This window comes from Gymnogyps californianus, chromosome Z (genome assembly GCF_018139145.2).
Source record: "Gymnogyps californianus isolate 813 chromosome Z, ASM1813914v2, whole genome shotgun sequence".
In the NCBI taxonomy this organism is placed as follows: domain Eukaryota; kingdom Metazoa; phylum Chordata; class Aves; order Accipitriformes; family Cathartidae; genus Gymnogyps; species Gymnogyps californianus.
Genome location: NC_059500.1, coordinates 60,907,513 through 60,931,419, shown reverse-complemented (window position 1 = coordinate 60,931,419; position 23,907 = coordinate 60,907,513). Strand labels below are relative to the sequence as shown.

The 23,907-nt window shown below is 37.2% G+C and overlaps 1 protein-coding gene across 1 annotated transcript in view; it reads left to right on the top strand.

The window, feature by feature from the left end:
* ERBIN (erbb2 interacting protein) overlaps window positions 1-13,786 on the top strand; it is an 82,802-nt gene extending 69,016 nt beyond the window's left edge. Inside the window, exons 21-26 of the mRNA XM_050912521.1 lie at window positions 3,625-3,768; window positions 4,596-4,727; window positions 6,491-6,697; window positions 7,890-7,982; window positions 8,582-8,656; window positions 10,552-13,786. Coding sequence (XP_050768478.1) covers window positions 3,625-3,768; window positions 4,596-4,727; window positions 6,491-6,697; window positions 7,890-7,982; window positions 8,582-8,656; window positions 10,552-10,659 — 759 coding nt within the window. The 3' untranslated portion in view covers window positions 10,660-13,786. The remainder of the gene's footprint in view (window positions 1-3,624; window positions 3,769-4,595; window positions 4,728-6,490; window positions 6,698-7,889; window positions 7,983-8,581; window positions 8,657-10,551) is intronic.
* The last annotated feature ends 10,121 nt before the right edge of the window (window positions 13,787-23,907 follow it).

Genomic DNA, 23,907 nt, shown 5'->3' with positions numbered 1-23,907 from the left:
AGGAATAAAATTCTTGCGCATTTGGAATGTAAACAACAAAAGTTCTGACCCTGCAAACATTTTATGGCAGAACTTAAATTATATGTAATTTTCCATATGTAACTCTTCAATAAGAATGCTGTCACTTATTGAAGATACATTTTTTTGCAGGATCAGAGACCTAAATTCATGCCTTTTTTTTTTTTTTTTTCCTTATGACTGAAGAATAGTTTCGTAATGTTTAAGTTTTTCTCTGGGATAAACTGGTATCTTGCTAGAATTCTATTAGATTTCAAACAAAGCTTTTTTTTTTTTGCTTGTGTGCTTTTATTCCAAAAGGCTTAAAGCATTAATTTTAGGCATTTCAAGTGTTCCAGAATACCTTGAGCAAACTTTTTCTAAAGAATCTTAGATAGTCAAGGTAAGAATGAAAAATGATGGGATTTCTAGACATGTAATATAGCCTCAAAGGATAACTTATGTCAACCTTTAGCTGGCAATTGATTCTAAGTACTGTTAAATAAATAAATAAATAAAAAGGCTAATACTTAGGCTTAGCAGTTAAGTTACCAGTTAAGGCTATGCCAAGATAAGTAGAATGTGGAGTCTTGTTTCCTGCACATACTTGAATTTTATTAGTTCCTAGTCTATACCAAAATTTCATGGATTGTCGTGACAAACTCCAGCCAGTCTTAAAATTACAACAGTATTGTCCAATAGAAATTCTCCTAGGTAAATTCCACTATTTATTGTCTTGCACCTAAGTAAATGCATTAAGGCACTTCAATTCCCAGAAGACACCCTTTTGAAATCTGAAATTGTTAATTCCCTTATAAGCTGCAAAATGGAGACTATGTTCTGACTCTTAGCATTCAAAAAGAATGTAAGTAAACTCCAAAACTATGCTACTAGCTGCCTGCATCTAAACTGATTCCATTAGTGGCTGATTTTGACTACAAATCCTGATTTAATGCCGAATTTTTTTTTTTACTTTGTACCTAGCCATTTTTTCTTGATGTATTGTAGCTTTTAATGTGTTCTTCACAATTGAATAACTGATTTCTAGTCAACTTAGTTTTCAGAAAAATATAGTGGAACATAGCATGTATATTGGTTAGTGTATATCAGTTTAGAGTAATTGAAATGAGATTTCTCACGCCTCAAATATTTGAATTATCATTTTGCAGGCTATTATGCCCTAAGACACTGTAGCAAATCAGGTGGAGAATGGAGTTGGTACTTGGCATTAACATTCATATTTAAGCTGAAGTTTAGACTATACATTTATTCCATATGTAATTTTTAATAAATTGGAATAAAAATCAGGGGGTTTAATGGCATCTGCATATTCAGATTTCCAAAAGTGTCTTCTCTGGTGCAGCAGTCTTCAGGAATTGCACTAGGAAATGTACAGCCTTCATTGTGCTCATATTGAGGAGCAAGATGAAGAGGAATACTGTTCACACTCCAAATGCCTCAGTTTCTCTCTTCCCAGCTAAAAATAGGTAGAGGAAAAATACTTCCTAGATTTCTCACTAGGAAGCTCTTCTTGTATTAAACTAAAACTTTCTTACAACTCCATGTAATTTTAAATAGTATTTGTTCTGTACAGTTTGTACTTTCGCGTTCCTTCTAATTTAGCGTTGAGATGCTGTGCCCAATGTAGAGAAGGAGAAAAATGGTGTTTGCAGTACTTCTCATGTCTTCCCTACAACAATTGCACAATCATTTTATTGTACCTCGGAAAAAGTGTCTGCTAAGAAAGGAGTTTTTATAAACCCTGGAATAAAACTCTCAGGCTATGTAATCACCTTGAAGCTCACTAAACTGAGTTAACTGAAATCTTAATTCCTGGTGGACAAGTCTGTGCCTCTACAAATTTTAGGAAAGTTCTATCTCCTATTTGGATTTAGATTGTCACTATTTATTGACCATCTGTTTGGGTCCTTCTAAGAGAATCTAGGGATCTTTACAGTAAGATGGTCAGCTAGAGACACTTGCAGAAGATATAACTTTCTAGTCTCACCATGCATTCCTTCTAATTTTATCTGTCTTTTTGCCACTTACAGAAGATGGAGAGATGTAGGAGCTTCCTGTAAGGAGACTTCAGGGAGTTGCCTGTACAAGTGGGGGAAGAAGGCCACCTGGCTAATTATAGAGACTATTTTGAGAAGAGTTGTAAGAACATGCTTTGAGGCACTAAGGAGCTAAGAAAAACTGGCTTTGGCAGTTTCTTCTGGGTCTTTGGCCTGAAACTTAGAGGAGCAGTAAGCGCAGATTGAATGTTTAGTAAAGACAGACTTGAATGCAGAGTACAGTCTTCCCCTCCCAGGAGGGGGAAAGCCTCTGGAGACTTGTCTGGAAGCTTGAAAAATCCATTGACTTGAGAACAGGGTAGATGTAGAAGAGGAGCATGAAGAAAGTTCACTATGCCATTGAGTGAGAGGTTATCAAGAGCCTTGGCCAACAAAAGCCAAGTATTGTCAGTAAATACTGTTTTCCGAGGGAGTTTCCAATGACTGTGCTACCAGAGCATCTGGGGAGTATGAATATGCAGAGGCACATGACTTTGATTATTAAACTAGTTTCAGTTTCACAAGATAAAGCTAGTATGAAAGAGCAAATGTCTGCTTGAGGACTAGTGACTATTTTCAAATTAGTATATGTAGTCAACAGACAAACACCAAAACATATTTATTCATGTAAGGGTTGTTGCAGTATCTTAGTCAAATGGTACGTATTTGTGGTATATCTTTTACTATGATCATATTTTCTCATGGGTCTTTGTCACTTTTTCAAGATAGGTTTGTTTCATTTGTCAGATGGCACATGGAAGATTTTCCTTTTCTTCTTTTGTGCAGTCTTTTTATTTTGTTTTGTTCTTAAAACTACAAAAATCCATGGTGGCAAGACGGTAATGTCTACTGCTTTCTTTCTATTACCCTTGCCAATATTGCAGAGGTCAGATTTGCAAGGTCATGAAGCTCAAAACCAAACCGCTATCACTTCTGTCCTTGAGCTCATGTTACCTGTTTGGTTGCCTACAGTGGCACTGGAGTGGACTCCAAGGTTTCTTTCAAGCCTCTTTTTCTTTAAATGAGGCTTGTTCACATTCTTGAATGAAGTGTTATTGGAATGCATTGCAGACATTCATAGCATTGCAATAGCAAGAAAACACAGTCAAACAGTCAAATCTCTGTCTCTCTGTAAATTTTTATTTACTGTGCCAGTAATAGGGGGGGAAAATGAGACAAAATAACTGGTAATTAGATGTTTTCCACAGGTTTATCTTGACTGCCAGCTTCTCTTCCTACAACATATTTGATATGTTGCAAATTTAATGAAAACCTAGAAATTTTGATAAGCTGTGCACTTTTGTTGTTTTTTCCAGACACATGAACATTTTAATTACTTTATTTACATGTAATTCTGCATGTTAACTGTTGATTGCATACTGATTTACAGTAAATAAAGGTAAATAGGGGTCACTGAGTTGTGTTTTATACATCACAGTGGTACTGTTCTTGCATGGTTTTTATCTTGCATGACAATGGAATATGTTTGTATTAGTCTATGTATAACATGTCTTGTGGTTTATGCATGCTGCACTAATCTCTGTGTTAAATCTGTCCCCTCTTTATTCAGAGCATGCTGTCTAGGTCCTTTAATTCCAATTATGCTGCAGTTAGCAGCTTTCACTATGGCAGCTCTAGGGATCTGCATGGCAGCCAGGGTAGTGTTGCCTTGAGTGTTGCAGACGGAAGAGGTTCTGGTGTGCACATTATTCGAGTGAGTACCTACAGGAGGCTACTGCAATATATCGAGGGGGAAAGAATAAACTGTGAGAGGTGTCCTTAAATTGATAGTTATCCTTTTACATATGGACAGTGCTTTCAATAAAAAGAATATAATTTATGTGCTGGAATTTTTTATAGGCATTAAATCAAATACTTTGCCTTCACTTCATATGCCTTAAACTTATTGCAAGGCTTTTCAATTTAATGCCATGAAGTTGAGTTTTCTAATTGGCTTTTATAGATGGTTGAACATATGTAAAACTGTCTGGTTTCGTTGTACGTATGGGAACAAGAGATTAGCATTCTGAATTTAACCTAGGTTGATAAAGGTTTGAGCAAAATCTTATTCTGCTTTTTCCTCCCCCAAACAAATTCTGATGATGTAAACTGTACTGTAAGATCCTGTAGTCATTCAAGAAAATTAATATTTTAGTTTGTAAGAAAATGTGAGGAAATTACTCTTTAACTCTGAGCATCCTGAGTGATGTTATGGTATCCATAATGAGCAGGATAAAGTCAACAGAAGACTTTTTAACCATATGAATCCTTGAATAGCCAGTCCTTAGCATTTGTTGACTTTTCTTATCAGTTTATTGGTGATCAAAGACACCTCTGCAGTTGCTAGTTTTTGTAAATATCCATCAATATTTTATGGGTGTGGTGTCTTGGCTAGTAAGATTTTCTACATAAACAATGTACTAGTTAAAGAGATAAAGAACGATAAAGCCCTTAAAATGTTTTATTCTGGGCTTGTTGTGAGAATTTTTTAGTTTGAATTATATGAAGACAGTTGTCTTTACTGCTCCATTCTGTTTAAAGCATCCCCAGGCTTCTACTCCAGGAGACCAATGCCAGGATGAAGTATTCATTTCAGGACAGCAGAATTACTCATCTGCCACACTTAGTCTCAAAGATATTCCTCCGGACAGCATGAAGAAAATAGCTGTGCAGGTAACTATCTACGTAACACCATGGATAGGATATATTTATTATTTGTAAGGATATATTTTTTTTTATTAGTAGTAGAAACATATGTTGGGATAGCAGTTGGAACTGAGGCTTCTTTAAAATGTAATACCCAGGTACCGAAGGTGGCATAAATGAAATAGCATCCTCTTTTTGGAAGACAAAGTAGTTAACTATATGAAGGGGGATAGTTCTCATTTTTCTTCAGCAGGTTCTTTGAAAGAAGAAATTTGCAGCAAAAGATGTAATTGCAAGGGGAAATTGGAATATGGCAGATGACTTCAGGAAAGCAATCTGAAGCTGATTAAACCATTTAAAGAACAAACTTGAAATCTGTTATGATGAAATTGTGATGATGATAAACTAGAATTTGTAGGAGACATTCTGTATTCATCTCTAAGGACCATCTATACAGGCAGAACTTACTACAATGAAAATAAATGGATGCTCGTAAATTATTATGATGCAGCAAATGATTTTCTTTTTATAACTTCAGTAGTTTCAGTTGCATTTCTACAGACATTGGATATTGGGAATTTGCACAGCTGTTGATACATGTTGCCTGTGTAAACTCTACCTCTGGCAGTGCAACAAAAAATAGTTTTCTTGTCATGCTTTAGGTTCTCAGAAAAGGCAGTAGAAAATCGTGTAAATTGAATACATCTGATCTGTAAATAAGCTAAAAAATGTATATATACACACATTACCATTTCTCAGAATGACTTTGACATAGAAAACTCATCTTAACAGAATAGATTCTGATATGTGTCCATTGACATAGCATGGTTAAAGGTTGAAATTTGCATACATCAGTTATTTATAATATTGAGAGAAAGAGTTTTTTAATATCCTTGTATCCTATAACTAATGGGATAATGGTGGCAGGCAGAAAAAATCTGTAACTCAAGCCTGTAGAATTTTCGAAATGTGGGAATCATACAGATGAATGAGTGACTATTTAGGCTGGGTAAGAGCGTGAGGCATATGGGTGAGGAGGCAAAAGGCTGCCCATCTCAACGCAGAGCTGCAGAGCTGAACAGTAACTCTGAGGCTTCAGTAAGAAATGTTGTCATCTCCAGCATCATTCCTAGTGACATGGTTTGAATGCACTGTATGTCTTCACAGTAGTGTACTTTACTGCTTTTTGTTATCATTATACCTTTCGAATCAGTGACAGATGTGTTAACAAAAGAATAGCATTTATTGGAAATATCATTACAGTTTTGATATTAAAATCTTGAGCTTGTATGTGAATTTGCTCAGAAAGTTTCTTGTGAAGTGGTCACCAAAAGATGCTTGGAGAGGATATAATTTCTGTCTGCTAGCTGTGTGGGATTTTTATTTTGTGTATGATCTACTGGGAATTGTTACAAAATCTCTGAATTTTATGCAATAAAAGTGCAAACTATAATGATATCAACCAAGTGTCAATACTGTCAGTTGCACTGCTAGAAAATAATGATTGGGAGAAGTCAGTGAAACAAGTGCTAAAAGCAAAGACTGTCTAGTCTGTTCTAGTAGATTAGCACTCAAAGTAAGTTTTTGTTTTTCAGATTTGTTCTCAGTAGGTCAGAGCTGATGACTATAAAGAAAATTGAGTATAATTGTACATGATCCAGAAGAGTAGTTTTAGTAATGCTGCTAAAATTAAAAGCAGTCAAATATGAGGAAATATTGAAATAATAAAGGAGGAATTGAGGATTGCTGCTTATAAAATGTATGACATTGAGTATTCATGTTTTATTCAGATACCTTTGACAAATGGACAAATGTGCCAGCCTCAAAGACCTCAGGCAAACTACAGCCAAGTCCATCATCTCCCTCAATCATCAGTAGCAAGACATCCATCTAGAGAGCAATTAATTGATTATCTGATGTTGAAAGTTGCGCACCAACCTCCCTATACCCAGTCCCAGTGTTCTCCCAGACAAAGCCACGAGCTGGCAAAGCAAGAAGTAAGAATAAAATCTAACTTGATGATAGGACATCTGTCTGTCAGTGGCAGTGAATTGTTAGATTGTTTTCATTTATTACCATTTCTCTGTAGATGGTGACAGAAATCATACAGGAATTTATCTTCAGCAGAAGACAGAGTTATCTCAGTGCAATTCGACTACTGAAATCACACATTCCTTCTAGTTTTGAGCTCTTTTTACTTTTTATGTGAACATTTTAAGAGAGATATGTGGTAAATTTTTAACAGTATGTACCAGAAACTTAAATTTGCATCTTTTTACTGAGCTAGAAATTTATTTCTCAACTACATTTATTGATCACCAACTCATCATTATCTAGTAACTGAAAAAATACGAAGTAGCAGTACAACTTAGAGTACTTCGCATCTCTTCATTGCTATCCAGAATGGTTCAAAAACCTGCAAATGTAGAAATGTGCATCCATAAACAAAAGCCAGGATAAAAAAAAGTGTGAGCATCCAATGCATGCCTGATAATTATCAGTTTTATTTATGACAGACAGATGTGCGTAAGACATTCTTGTACAATTTAATGGCTCTTTCATTGTGGCAACCTTCTTTCTGCTGTTGGACACAGGATGTTTCCTCTGTATTGTTTTGGGTTTTTTGAGAAAGTACTGAGAACTATGTTTTCATTCTGTGCTAGAATGAGAATGTCCACTGCTTCTGTAAAATAAGTTTTCTAGTCAACTATTCTGGCAAGAGAAAGGGGAGACAGTGTTGGCTACGTAGAACTTAGAGTGAAAGTAGGAACAAGGTGTGATTTTTAAAATTCATCTAGAGGTAGCAAAGAAGTAGAAGGAACAGATTCGTTCATAGGAGCATGTATATTTGCTGGGGGCATTAAATTCCTTTACGTAGTATCAAAATATCTCTGAACTTAAAGCCCACATGAACTATGATTATAATAATAGTGATATTGGAGTAAAACTTATGTACAGTGATACATGATGCTGTTGTATTGAAATCTTGTTATGAATTAACATTATGAGATATAATACTCTCTTGAACTGTGATAAATGCATTTTTTATTTTTTTGTTTTTAAAGCTTTTGTTCACCTGAATTCCTTAGTAATAATTTCAGTAATAAATACATTCAGTAATAAATAATTACAGTAGCTTTGAATGCAGATTTTCAGTCAGTTCCTCTAACTTTGGTTGTAACTACTTAGATTCGAGTGAGAATTGACAAGGATCCAGAACTTGGATTTAGTATATCAGGAGGAGTTGGTGGTAGAGGGAATCCATTCAGGCCTGAAGATGATGTGAGTATTTTATACTAATGCATCTTAAAATAATTCTGATTAATAATGTTTCTAGTGTTTAGCAGAGGGGGGGGGGGGAAAGTATATATATTCCCCAAATCACTAAACTCCAGGACTGGAGGGGAGAAAACTGGGGACAAATGATATGGAAAATCAAGGTGGTAGGTGACCACAGTGGTCACATGACAACACAGAGGATTATTCTAGCTGAGTGGTTCTTGCACAGTTCCAGGTATCAGTCAACAGATTTGAGATAGTGAATTATGAAGTTTACAATTAGGAAGCCTCTTAAGAGAACCTGATTTAGCCTACAGTCTTATTTATGGTGGTTGATAATTCATCTTGACATATACATCTGCCAAATTAAACAAAGGCAGATCAGAATTTGCCCTTTAGTACTCCTTTAAAGGCAATTCTCCTGGATTTAACATCAGAAAAGGCAGGCAGTCACAAAAGCCAGTAGATCTGTAGAATAATATTGCATTCTCTTCTACTTAGGATAGAAAATTGAAAAAATGTTTTGAATTACATCTGTTTCATGCTACCCTACTATTCATGAAATAAGTTGTCAAAAATGTTCTCCATCTCTGTTTTTCAAGGGTATATTTGTAACCAGAGTGCAACCAGAAGGACCAGCATCTAAGTTGTTGCAGCCTGGAGATAAAATAATTCAGGTACTGTGGTCATCTAATTAACTAGCCTATGTAATGTACCAGTTCATTCTTAGTTTGCACCTTTTCTAAGAGCAGAATGTTTAATTTTTAGATAGATTACCAGTATCTTTTCCAGAAGCATTCTTATATTCTGGGATGATGCTTTTAATTTTCTTCCACCTAACATTAGGATAGGTCATACAGGCTGAAGCATTAATCAGTTGGATCATTTTTTCAAATGCTGAACATTTTTCATGCTTTTAAAGACAAAAAAACAGGCCTAATGTTGTCATTCAAGATGGAACCTGAGCATTTCATTAGGCTTTACTATCATTCAGGTATTTAACTTGTGGTCATTCACATGCAGTGTTCTCAATAATTATTGAGGTCCTAGATGACTTTAAGGGATGGGGATAACCCTCCAACACACCACACGGGAACAAATGACTTTTGTTTTAATGGTTTATTCCTGTCTTTATGGAATTTCATTTGTCTGTGTGACATTTATAATGAAGTTTCCTTTTGTCATGTTGGCACTGCTTGGGTTTTGCTTTTTGTTTAATGAGGAATTCACAGTTTGAAAAAGAGCTGAATGAGAAGTTGCATTTGCATGCTTAGACAATTACAGGCTGTTTCATTTCTCATAACTAAGAATATTTCTTTGTGTAACAGCACGTTCTTTATACCTGCGATAATCCCAGTGATGATGTAATGACAGTCCCACTCAGTCTTGTTGCTGCTTAGACAATTTCTGCAGTTTTTGGCTGAATATCATCTCTCCCAAAATGACTTTGCTATGCTTGATTTTGCAACGTTCTCTGTAAAACAGGCAGTAGGCATGCATATTATAATGCGTGTCTAATACATATGTCTAATAAAAATATTCTACGTGACCAGTGACTAGATAATTGCATGTAAGTCTTAAGATACTGTTGCGTATTAGATTAGGGCTAGGACATTCTGTACAGATGATGCTTTGGAAAGGTTATTGTCACTTTTGCTCTCTGAACAGTCTATACATAAATCTTTCTCTGCAACCCTAGACAGATTTAAAAACCACTGCCTTTACAACAAAGGATTCAGCTGGTAGCAACAGCAAGTGTTTGGTGATAGGATAAGGAACTGTGATTCCCCAATGGCACAGCTAAGGTGCCGAGTGGATGACCAGTTCTCTCTCTTGCCACATAAGGGGCAGTAGCTCGGGGATAAAGGTGGGATGCACAGCTGGAAGCAATAACAGTTTAAACTGGATGAATCTGTCATTCTGCAAGATTTTACCACCCAGACTGAACATGAATTTGCAGTAGTACACCCTGAGAAGTTGAACCATAGCCATGTTTTCCCTGACTTTTGTAGGCCACTTAGGCCTGCCTGTGTTTGCCAAGCCAAACCTGTCCCAAAAATGACAGTGTTGTTTATACTCATAGAAAAATTCAAGCTGGGGGTGACCTCAGGAGGTCTCACACCCTAAAATGGCTCCCAATGCCATTAATGTTTTTTGTTAAAGGCTTCAATAGTTTTAGTTCATCACAAATGCCATTTGTAATATTCTGATATTTAAACTGGGATGTATCATTTGTACTGCATTTTCTTTTTTTGATGTGGCTGTATTAAGGCTGATGAATTAGATGTCCGATGTTAATGGTTTAAAGTTCAGTTTTCTCTTTTGGTTATTTGCAATACCTTTGGGGCAAAATTCTTCCAAGGCTAACACAGTAGTTTAATTTCTTGTAGCACATGTTCAACTCACATCAACAATGTAATCTCCAAATCTGCAGTGTTTTATTGTCTGCATTCATATAGAATTTGGTTATTTTAAACCTTAAAGCTTAAATAAACTAGCATGAAATATGAGACATGTTTCACTAGCATGGCATGAGAGACTGTCATTTTCAATTTTAAATATTTCTTTTTAGGCTAATGGATACAGCTTCATCAATATTGATCATGGACAAGCAGTATCTTTGCTAAAGACTTTTCAGAATGCAGTGGAACTCATCATTGTGCGAGAAGTTTCTTCCTAAATACTGTGGATTGGGGGAAAAGCCAGCAGGATTCATTGAAGGACTTATGGGAAACTGAATATTTTGCCTATTTTTATACATGAAAGGAACTTGAAAAGAATTATGATCAAAATCTGTACAGGAAATACTGAACTTGTGGTTAAAGGGGGAAAAACCACTGTATAGAAAGTACAGGAAATCATTTTGGAGATTAATATGGTGAATAAACTTGTTTTTAAGCATTATAGCAATCTAAGAATCACTCCTCCAAGAACAAACCTGTGTTGTTTTTTTTGTACAGATGGTAGGTTTATTTTTGGATAATTCGTACACGTTACTAAACTTTGTGCAAGGCTTTGCAAAGCCTCGGTTGTAGCCAATGGACAGATGGCAGGGCTGTCTGTCCTGTAGCTGTTTATTGCCTTTATTTTTATTCACCAGATATTAACGTGTTATGCTGAAACCACTTCTGTAGATATGGACGGGAGATATGAAATGTTGGCTTTGCTATGTGCACATTGTATCGATGAATGGGTAGATGGAAGGTGGTGCTGGTTGGACAGAATAAAGGTCAGGTGAAACAATTATCTGCTATCTAAATCTGGAATCAGGAAAGAAGAAAAAGTGTTTAGTTCTGGAGTGTACGTCTACCGATAGAAAATGCAATAAAAGCTTACAGTGTTTTTTAGGAGGACTGTAACTACAAATTTGTGATATTCTACAGGATTTGTTCTTAATGCAGTCATTGAATATTCATTTGCCGCATGTGATTCATGTTTAATTGGGTTTTCTTGCATACATAATTTTTTCAACTGTACTGTGGAAATGTGCCCAGAGGTTTTTCTCTGCTGTGGAAATCCCCAACTTTGTGCAAATGGTGATACTTTTATCTTTATAAAAAGTACTCCATTTTAACCTTACAGATTTTAAAAATGAAACTGAAATGGCCAGTTTTTAAGGTTGTTGCCTGTAATATATATTTAAACACACACAAAGTAAATGATGCAGGAAGGGTTATGAAAGACACCTCAATTTTGTTTGGCCTTTGCATTGCCTTGTTAATCAAAAGGAAACCATACGCATGGAGCTAGGTAACCAAAGCAAGTTTGTGAAACTTTGAACAGTGATGGAGAATTGCTGTGGTGAGCTGGAGAGCAAAGGGAGGGTGTACTTACAGCCCACCAGTTCGTAATGATGTTTCTTAAAGGGCTCTTCCTACAGGTAACATTAAATGTGAACTAGACACTTCAGAGTCATTAAAGGGTTTCTAACTATGTTAATGTAATAGTGATTTACCACAGGCTGCCTTTGTTCCTTATTACTGTATAAAATATTCAATTATGCTTCTATTAATTTTGTTTACCAGAAACATTAACTTTATTCTCTCTTTCTCCTTTGTAATTGAATAGAGACTGCATAATCTGCAGTGATAATTAATACATGGTTGTTATGGACCAGGGAAAAGTGCCATAGAAGACCAATAACTGTTTTTAATCAGGGCTAATGATTAGCCTGTCATTGGAGCAATATTCAGTTATTGCAGTTCATTTTTAATTACATATAAGTTGGTAGTTTGAGACAGGTATAAGTTGCTTTTTTCAACCCATGTGTACAAAAGTAAACGCTTTTAATAAAGCTAGCAAAAACACCAGCCTCCTTTAGTTTTGGGACAATGAGCTGGAACAGAGAGGAATTATACATAGCTAGCGGTAATAAACAGGCAGTACTTTTTAAATAAGTGAACTCCAATATTATTGCACTTCTTTCAAAGATGTTAACTATTGCTTATTGTACTGTGTATAGTTCTAATAATTTTAATTGAAACCCTTTAACAACTCTTTGTATATTTTAATTCTTTTTAGTTGATTTTCAGTAATATTTACATAGAAAATGATTTTTTTATATATTAGCAGAAATGTGCTGTATTTTGATAAAATTCACCTATTTTCTGTGCGCTGTTAATCTTCAAAGAAAAGAATGAGAAACATAGCTATATAATGGCAGACTTCAGTGTTCCCCTTCTAAGATGTGTTTTGTTGTTGTTTAGTTTCTATTTTTTTATTGAAAATGCAAAATGTTCACATCACATGTTCATTACTTTTAATCATGTTATTTTTATCACACACTGCCTTTTAAAGGGAATGCATACAGACAAGTCCTTAATTACCTTGGTCTTCTACATAACCTGTATCTTCCAGAAGGGAAAAGTCCAAAAAGCAGAACTGATTCTTTACTGATCTTGGACTGACTTTGTATACATTTTACAGTACATTTAAATATATCACTGAGGAATTATACTGTATTGTATTTTGCTTTAACGGTAACAGAAGTTTTAAACGTTGTTGTGTCACTTAATTTTCAGATTTATGTTTCACAGGAAAATTCTACCAAAAACTGTTTGGCTGTGGTAGAACTATAGAAGTAGAGATTTACAGCAAGAAGCTTAGTACTTCTTGTGGAAATACTTGGCCAAAGCTTGTCTTCAGTAAATTAGCAAATTAACCATCTAATAAAACATGGATTATGCTGATTTTACTCAGTAAATGTTGGAGTTTTCAGTGGATTGAAATGTGTTTGTTCCTTCAGTGTCTGTGTGTAAAGGTAAACACATGTCAAACAAGATGATTTTGCAGAGAGTGGGAGAAAGATGTCCCCTGAACTATTCCAGCCAGGATTCAGCAGGAGGAGAGACAATATCAGCACTTTTCATTTTGAATGCATCTTAAAGTACGTTTTGAATAGAATAAAATCCATCAGCAGCCTAAGTTACTCAGCATGGCAATGAGTTGATGCAAACTCCGTTAATTCTTTCTATTCTTAATAGTTCATTAAAGAATCAGTTCAACTGATGTAATGAAAAGATGAAGTCTCCCACGTATTTATTATGTAAATATTTCTTAGTTTCTTTTTTGGACTGGAGTTAAAAAATGTGTATATACTTGAAAGCATTCTATGAACACAAACATAGCAATAAGCAACACACAAAATCAAACTTTTATGATTATTTTGGTTTTGTTTAGAAATACTCCCTTGTCAACAGCTACGAAATGTTTTTATTGGTCAGCATTTATTCAACATTCCAAATTTTTGTATATAATTAGACTGTTTCTGAGGTAACACATGGAGAATAGATAATAAACTAATGCTCTTTAAAGCTGTGTGTAATTGACTTATTTAAGTTGTAGGAAATTCTCCATAACACTATTTTATTCTATAGTTTCTGTAGACCTTAGTACTCTTGTCAATATACATTAGTAAAGTCTTATTTGTGTTTCTTGTTCTGTGCATCTCAGTGCCCAGGGGTCTGCTCTAGGTGATTTCATTGCAAAACCAGGTTATTCACAATAAAGAAATACTTTTGTGAATAACCCAGTCTTGCAATGAAATCAACTAGAGCAGCCAGTGGCTTCTCTCCTCTTTAGGTGAGTGGTCTTTCTCTGATGCAAACTAAGTAGTTTCAGTAGCAGAGAGGGGTGACTGAGTCAAGGAGCAGGGTTAAAACTAAGAGTGTCTTGAGAGTGCTCTGATGAGATGTACAAGGGTTATGTGGTAAAGATAGTGAAGAGCTAGGCACAGAATTTCACAGGAGAGGTAAATGCAGGTTTACAGCCAGTTTTCTTGGAAATCACCTTCAGTGTTTTTTTCCTTGTATATGTGGGTCTGGCATATCAATATCACTTACTGCTTGACTTCCTACTTCCTCTACACAAAAAACTGATTCTAACTGTAACAGGTTACAGCCCTGATGACGCTGGAGTATTGGGCCCCTCCTTATTTAAGGTTTTCTGTATCTGCTCCCTACTTGGACTTTGGAATTCCCCCCCCTTCATTTTTTCCTTGTGAGCTCTCTTTTTGAAGACCTCTTTGTTGTCTTTTCTGCCTTTTATGCATCAGACTTCAGATTTATTCTTTCCTATTTCACAGGTATTATTTGTTAGGTAAGCCTCATTCCTGTGCATCTGAGCCTTTGGGCTCCTACTTTTTTTCATAACTCAACAGTTTACTTTTTCATCAAGCACCTGAGAATGCTGGGTCCAACTTGTGCTTTTGTGACTGGAGGCCCTTTTTCAGAGAGAAAGTGTATTTTTGGTGTGCTATTTCTGGTGTGTTATTTCTGTTGCCTTGGATTAAATTCAATTTTGGAATGTGTCCAGAAGATTCTGCTGCAGCATCTATGAGACTACCTTGAAATTGGGGTTCCATTACACCATAAGATTGCCCCTGTCTAAAAGCCACTGTTACATGAAAAACTGAAGTAGTCAAAGTAAGAGAAGTGAAAATTTTTATTTAAGATCATACTCTGGTCAGGTGAAGTCAGCAGAAAATAACTCAGACCTAATGATTGTCAGTTCAATGACTTGCTTAGGCAATATGTTACCTAGAGTCCTGCAGTACTGATGAATTCTTGGCTGAAGTGTACAAAATTTGGCTAGAAAATGATTATTTGCTATAGTGTCTGAATCCATCTTGGCCTGTTTTATGTGATTCTATGATTTCTCACAGTCTGTGTAATTGGAGCCTTATTTTGTCATGAACAAGGACACTGTTTCAGTAAGTTTTCCCTATGGCATGTAGTAGAAAAGAAAACAAAAAGATCAAACAACAAGAAACATCTTTCTCAAAATCTTTCTTTATTCAATTTTTGCTAGTCAGTTGGGTATAGCTGATTTTAGGAAACTTTCTTCAAGTTACAGTATCAAATAATTTCTGCTCTTCTGCCATCAAGAATTATCTTACCCAGAGGCCCACCTGAATAAGTGAATTTAAAACATTTTTGAGTGTCTTGGAGTAGGTCACTTGTTCTGAATGGTCTTACATAGAAAATTAAAAAACTACTAGGGCACTTTGTATAGTTTTCATTTAAAAAGAGAAATCTGCATCTGCCCTCTGAAAACAAATGTTGGAACATGTGTTCCAACCAGAACAAGTATACTTTCTGAAATAAAACTGTCATCTTATTAAGGAAACTAAGTATTTTAGAAGATTGTTGTTTTGGGTCAGAGGCTTCCTCATGAACAGCTGATACTGCATCTAAAAAAGCCTATCATTAGTTACAGGTTTTGGTTCTTTGGAAAACTGAGTCTAAGAACCTATCCTGTAAGGTGAAAAACAAAGACAAATCATTATTGCAATAACTGATCTAATTTAGATATGTCAATGTAAATCACTTCTGTCTTTATTTCTTATTACTTTTTAAATTAAGTTTGGGCCTAGAGTTCCTTGTTCCTTGAATACTTTTTCTGCAAGAATTGCTCTACCTGTGACAGGGCTGTATCAAATAATACTGGCCCCAAGCGCCTCCGGGCCATGGGAGAATCTCAGATCACGCAAATGCGCTATTTCTGGGTTTTTCAACGGCTTTTTGGTGTTTTTTCACTCTTCGCAACAGGACAAGCCTGTAAGTTTCTAAACTGCCTTCAATACAAGACAAAAAACCAAGTCTTACTTTGAACAATTGGCTAGTGCCAAATGAAGGTCAAGTTCTGCCTTACAACTTGGATTTGAAAGTAAACATCCAAAAAGAAAACCTTATCTTGTGTCACGGCAGGTGATTTTGGAAAAACTGGATTTGTCTTTACTCGCTCCACAGAATTGTATCTTAAGTGACATCTTGTATATTCTCACTCCATTTGAGAAATTTTAAGAGTATGTTCACATTTGTCAGGCATGAATGAATCTAATGTGCTGTTCCACTAAATCACTGGTGCATACTTACCACTGCAGAGGTCATTTAGGTAGTTCTTGCCTAGCCCATATAACAGTGAAGGTTCTTTTGGAATTTACAATTTTATACTTGAACTGACAGTTGCTAAATGTTACCGTTTCACTAAGCAGAATGATCTCCAATGTACAGAAGTATTACTGCAACCAGCTGATAGAAGCATTGTGTATCTACGAGGCAGTTGCTTCTAGGCTTGTGTCATGGTTTAACCCCAGTCAGCAGCCAAGCACCACGCAGCCGCTCCCTCACTCCCTGCCCCCGCTCCCAGTGGGATGGGGAGGAGAATCGGGAAAGAAGGTAGAACTCGTGGGTTGAGATAAGAACGGTTTAATTACTAAAGTAAAATATAATACTAACAATAATAATAATGAAATATAATTATAGTAATGGAAAGGAATATAACAAAAAAAGAAGAGGGGGGAAAAAAGGAAAAAAAAAACAAACAGTGATGCACAATGCAATTGCTCACCACCCGCTGACTGATGTCCAAGCAGCGATCCGCCCCTCCCGGCCAGCTCCCCCCTGTTTATATACTGGGCATGACGTTCCGTAGTGTGGAATACCCCTTTGGCTAGTTCAGGTCAGCTGCCCCGGCTATGCTCCCTCCCAGCTTCTTGCACACCTGCTTGCTGGCAGAGCATGGGAAACTGAAAAGTCCTTAACTTGGGATAAGTGCTACTTAGCAACAACTAAAACATCAGCGTGTTATCAACATCATTCTCACACTAAATCCAAAACACAGCACTGTACCAGCCACCAAGAAGAGAATCAACTCTATCCCAGCCAAAACTGGGACAGCTTGGGAACCCACTGTTTTTAATTCATGTTCTTATTCATCCTCAACAAGTAAGCAATGAAATACGTGATTTAATTTTCTGTGATATGACTCCATCTGATTCTTCTTATAATTACAAAGATTATGAAGACTAAAGAAAACTACTGATGACTGTTGGCAGGGAGAGGAAGCTTTTACAATGATGAGCTAAGAAAAAAGCCACTGGAAACTGATAAAAATCAATTTTGTATCACATTTCACATCGTATTGCTGTCTTTGTAGTTTATTTTTGTGTAAGAAATGAAGCTTTCTACAGCTACCCATGATATTCATGCAGTAGCCAGGGCTTTCAGGTTACCCAAGGGAGGTGCACACATGGTTTCTGTACAAACATATGTTCCAATGGTGAAAATAGTTTTAATTTCTAGACTCGACACATTTTTGAAAGTGATGTCTAGAGATGATATGATTACTTAACTATGTGAATCTTAAGAGTTACGACATCGCCACCACCACTTAGTGGGGTGGATCCCATCTCTCCGAGCAGACATTCATCCTCAAAGAGGGTCCCATGGTGACAGAAACCAAAACTGTGTTGCTGACCCCAGCTCTGCACCCAATTGTTGATGCTCAGTACCGGTCCCCTCCTCCTCATGCCCTCTCTCCTCACAAGCAGGACTGAGGAGAAGAGTACCTGGGACCACACACCCCTGACTAGCCCTCGGAGGCCGGGGGTGATAGATCCTGTCCTGGTTGCCCATGGAGGCATCGCTGGCGCCCACATGGGAGAACGGCAGGGGGTCATAGTCAGAGGGTCGGACAAGCTTTGGCAGTCTCTCCACAACATCCTGGATCTGGGCCCCCAGCAAGCAGCAAACTTCTCTAGCCAGTGGGTCAGGTCAGCAGATGGGTGCCTCTGTGCCCCGGAGCAGGGAGCTGCCCACTACATCACTCACTGCTTCCTCCAGGTGGTCTGGCATGGTTCAGGGTCAGTCTGTCCAGCTGCTTTGCTTGAAATCACCCTCAGCTCTTCCTCAGCTTTGAAGGCAGTGAACCTCAGGCGGAGCAGGAGCCTTACACACGGTGCCAAAGACACCAGCTTCCAGCCATTGCCTTCCACTGATACTCCGGTCGCAGCTCTGCTAGTGGTAGACTCTGCCCAGGTGTCATGGTTTAACCCCAGCTGGCAGCTAAGCACCACGCAGCCGCTCGCTCACTGCCCCCCCACCCCTGGGATGGGGGAGAGAATCAGGAAAAAAACCTCGTGAGTTGAGATAAAGACAGTTTAATAGGACAGAAAGGAATGAAAAACAATGATAATGATAATAAGAATATGACAATAGTAATACTAAAAGAATTAAACTATACAAAGCAAGTGGTGCACAATGCAATTGCTCACCACTCGTTGACCGATGCCCAGTTAGTTCCCGAGCTGCGATCTGCCCCTCCCAGCCAGCTCCCCCCAGTTTATATACTGGGCATGATGTCATACGGTATGGAATAGCTCTTTGGCCAGTTTGGGTCAGCTGTCCTGGCGGTGTCCCCTCCCAGCTTCTTGTGCCCCTCCAGCCTTCTTGCTGGCTGGGCATGAGAAGCTGAGAAATCCTTGACTTAGTATAAACACTACTTAGCAACAACTAAAAACATCAGTGTGTTATCAACATTATTTTCCTACTAAATCCAAACCACAACACTATACCAGCTGCTAGGAAGAAAACGAACTCTGTCCTAGCTGAAACCAGGACACCAGGTCTGCACTGCGGTGAGGGTCCAGAGCTCTTGAAGCTGTAGGGTCTCTGAGGAGATCCTGCCTCTCTGACGCTGCGCTGCCTGCTGACTTCTGTAACTCCTCTGCTTAGCAGCACAGCGCTCCAACAGCAGCACACCTCCTGCAGGAGAAGTCCGGGAGAGGCCCCAAGCACTCCCTCTGATCCACCACGCTCTGACACAGGCCTCTGCCTAGCACCAGCTAAAAGGGCGGGAGCGTCGCCCTCCCGAAGCAGAGGTAGCTGCAACAAAGGCTCCAGGCACCCTGGGCCGAGGGCTGCTGACCACACTTGCTAGAAGCTGCCAGAGCTTCCCCAGGCCCACAGCCCTGTGGCTCCCCTTCCCTTGTACCTGGCAGCAGCAGGTACCTTCTGGTTTCTCAGAGGGTTCCCAGGAGTCCCCCTGTTCGACCGCTTTCTAAGAGCCTGGTTTCAAGTACGGCATCACCCCTCCTTGCAGTCCAGCTCCTCTTCTCTGTCGCACTCCCCAATTTCCAGCTCTCTGCCTTGTGTTTGCTTTTCCTGATATTGTCTGCAAGAACATGACTTGTATTTCCATACTGCAGTTTGAAATACTGCTTTGTATTAAGGATAAGAATTAAGTGTAGAAAAAGAAGCCGCTATTTGGCCTAAAGGAAGAGAAAACATGAAATAAGCATTACAACCTAAATCTTTTGACTGCATCAGAAATACTCTGCACAGGATTTCATGCATTTCAAAAGTAGGTTGCAATTATCTCACTTAAGGGAAAAATCTATTAAGTAGCTATGGATAAATGTTACTGAGCTGCGAAAAATTCAGTTAACATGTAGCTTGTAATGGCTGAGTGAGGACACTTACAGCCACTCACATTTATATGAATACCTGATTAAAAGTTTTAGAGATGTAATAAGAAGGTGCGAGAGAACAACTATCATGTGACTGGGCTTGGCAAGGTTCCCGAGATGGCTGAGAACAGTTCCCCATGAAAGGTCATATTGCTGAAATGACACAGCTTTTTCTGCATGGCCCGAACTTTTGAGCATCAGGAATTAAATTTCTGATTACAGTAGTCTGCAACATCTATTTTTGCAGCTGCATAACACAAAGGGGAATATAGCTCTGCACTGCATACATTTCATGAGGCATGGTTGGACATTGCAAGTTGCTGAACTGTGTATGTTTCAGTATTGTTCAAATTAATGAAAAAACTGCAACGGAATATTCACTCTTGTTTGCCAGACATGTGAAAATACCAATTTGGACAAAATTCTCAAGGACTGTCTCTTAATAGAGAAACTGGTAGCAGATGAACCAGATGCTTCACAGAGAAATTCTCATTCAACTGCTAATGTTCATGATTTGTGAAGGAAACTTTGGAGAAAAAAAACACAACAAACCAACAAAAAAAGGGGAAAAGCTTTCTACTGAATTATAAGTATGCACTAGCAAAATACATGATTTGAAAGTATTGTGCCAAGGCTTCTAACATCATAACATTTTAGCATATTTGATTGATTTTTGTCTGCAACAACTTCCACTCACAATAGAATAATCAACAACTAGTTTTGAATATGGAGAAGGTATTTTTGCTGAGAATGTTTCTGCCAGAAGTACTTCAGTTGAAAGCCATGGCTCCTCTACTGAGAAAGTGAGGTTTACTAATAAATATTGAAATAGATATTAACAGCTGGTTAGCTGACATAATACTAAGTCCTGGGAAAAATTAAATAATCATGTAAAATTGTCTTATTTGCTAACTGTAATGAGAAATGACTGGTGAGGTTGGAGGTGATGCATGCAAGGGTTAGAAACCATGCTGAAAAGCCTCCAAACAGATAAAACCTCAAAACAATTTTTTTCTGCTGCATTTTAATTAAAAAAGCTATGAAAATACACTCGGTGATTTGAATAATGGGACTGACTCTGCAGTAAGTGATGTGTGGTGGGTTTTTAATTGTAGATTGTAATTATTCTATTACAGCATTAATCATGATGTACTTATATTTTAAGACATCTTAAGATACCAAAACATCTTAAGATACCAAGAAGAATTTTCAGCATTAGTACTTACTGAACTCAATCCGTTTTGCAATAATGTCTATTTTATACCACTTTCAAATAAAAGTTATAAATAAAATGTTAATGTTTATTTGCACTGAGTTATACTCCGGTATGTCTTCAAACTTCACAATTATAAAGGTTCTAATCCTTTTATTGTCAGTGGAAGCCTATATTCTGATGCCATGAAGGAGGCTGGGAACTAGAAGTACTGGCAAAGGGTGACTGTGCCCAGACCTCCTCATCTTGTCATGCAGCAGGACACACATAATTAGTTTTTTAACTGTGCAAGTTACCATTATTCATATTTTTTTTTCGTTGTCTCAGATCAGAAAAATTTGGTTGACTGATATGAGCAAAACTGGTATTATTTTTCCAACTTAAGGCAGAAGAAGTATTCTTTAAAATTCAGCATGCAGGAGCAAATTAAAGCAGCCACTTCAGCTGTGACAATACCTGGATTATTGTCCTTCAAAACAACATCCCCAAACTAAAAACTCACTGCTGTTGTGATTTTTTCAGTTCCAGGTGAAATTATCCAGCTGAAGATGATACTCCATGAATTCAAGTTTATCAAACCAATGTGTATGATGATGGTAATTCAACTATTGCACAAAAAAAGAAAATTTCATATCTAATGGGTAGACTGGAACTGCGTTTGTGCCCCAGAGTCAGGCACTAAAATAGGCCCATTTCTGCAGTTTCTCCACTATATGTGAAATTATTTGGCTTTAGAGGAATGAAACTACTGTGTCCTAAATGTATTTAAACTTCTGGCCCTGCTCCTACAAACTCTGGCTGGAAGGCAGAGGAAGTTCTTCCCAGTGAATTCCAGAACTTTCTATCCAACTCCTTTGAACTATCTTGTTCAGATAAGTATTTTTGCGATTTAAAAACATCTTCCCTTTATGTAGAGTTACATGCTGTGACTCACAGCAGGATGAACCTCACAGCAAAGGAAAAAGATGCTTTTTTTCTCCAGAATTAGCAGGGACCTACCTAAACAGTTCCAATAGCATGTCCTGCCAGAAAAATAGCAAGTAGCAGATCTCTCAGCAGACACTCAATTAAATTTAAAAAAAAAAAAAAAGCTGAATTTTAACATTTTCTTTTCCTTCTCCTACACATACATATTCACACATACTGATTTTAAAAGTATATCATAAAACTTTTAGTCTAATATAAACTTACAAAATTGATATGTAGAATTTTATACAACTTAAAAAAGGGTTTTCTTTTGAAGAAGAAATGCTTCTGTAACCCAAGAATCCAAGCAGTGTTGTCTGGAAAACAGACACTAGATTTCATAAGTGACTGAAGAAATGCTGCCCTGAAACGATAACTGGATGCAGAATCTGTTCTCAGATTTCTCTCTTACCCACTTTGGTGCATTTTCCCAGTCTGTAAATGGTGGTGATAATCTTCCTTTGTTAATAGGCGCTTGGAGATTCAGAGATAAAAACACTCTCTAGATTGTCAGCTAAGTCCCTCATCTTATTTCCGCGTAAGTTTAACAATAATTGAAAGCTGAGAAAAGCTACTCCATCTTTGATTTAAGCAATTTTATGGGGAGAAGGGGAACTTCATTATGCAACACACTCATATAGCTGCTAATATGACTCTTATAACTGATACTGCTATGCTAAATACAACAATCCTAACTTTTTTCATGTGTTTGCCATAAAACAGATAAAAAGCAGATGCAGAAATCTCACAGCTGTTTCAGTTCACCAATGCCAGTTTATGTAGATGACTGCCATCCAGAGGCAGGAAGTTTGAAAGGGTTTCAGCTGCTTACATTGACTATGTAGAGTTCATCTGTTAATCTCTATCTAGGTAGGATTTCAAGATTTCTAGATCAAGGTTCATCTGGGAAAAATAACTACTACTAGAGAAATTTCATGCTAGAAAAATCTTTTTATAATTTTTCTGGGTAGGGATATAAAATTGGTCTCATACTTTGTGAAAAATAGGTCTTCTTAAATGCATTATATATATAATTTTTGAGATTACAAATGTGGTGGATTAGGGATTACTTCACAGAATTAAGAGTTTGTTTTCTGTAAGATGTTAAAAAAAAAACAAAACAAATTATACTAAGGCACATACATACAAAAAAGAGAGCAGCTACCTGATAAACCTGAATGGTATAATGACAGAAAGGGGGTGAAAGCAACTTCTAGCATTTGGGAGGAACTGTGGATTTGTTGGAGTTTAGAATGAAGTCTACTGTCTGTGAAACGCTACAAAGTTAACATTTTCCGATCTGTCTGTATTTGAAAGTTAGTTCAATTTAAACTGAGGTGTGAATCTGAATTGCATTAGATATTTCAAAAATCCTACTTCCACGTGCAGTTTTATTCCAAAATAAAATGTGCTGAAATAACTGTCGATGTAGGCAAAACATATGCTCTTGTTTTCAGATTTCATGTTAACCGCCTACTCTGCTGAGAAACAAAGAGTTCATGCTATCAGAACTGAGGTTTTGGCCATGTGCAGAACTTCGCAAGCATTTCTGCATGAATTTATACATCGAGTAAAATTCTTGACTGATTATGAGAGGCAGAAAAATATCCCGACCTGGAGCACACATCTGGGCAAAAACTGAAAAAATAAGAGTATTATCAGCAGTCAATCTGAACAGGCAGTCTACTGTGAGCAGTAGCAGAAAACTGGCATTTGAGGACTATGCCTCTTGATTAATTCACAAGAGAAGGAATATTCATGTTGTAAAAGACACATTTGTTTCCTGTGTTCTGCATTGCCCATCTATGCACAACATTGGAATTTTGATTGTACGATAAGGCAAATGGTGTAAAGTTATTGTGTATGGAAACAAACTTATGTAGCAAAAGCTATACAAATATCCAGGCTTTTAGTGGCATTCTAGTACTGCTTGTGAAAGAACATTCAGGAGAAAAATGCTTTATTTTTATTTGGATCTCTTCACCAGATTGATACATGTC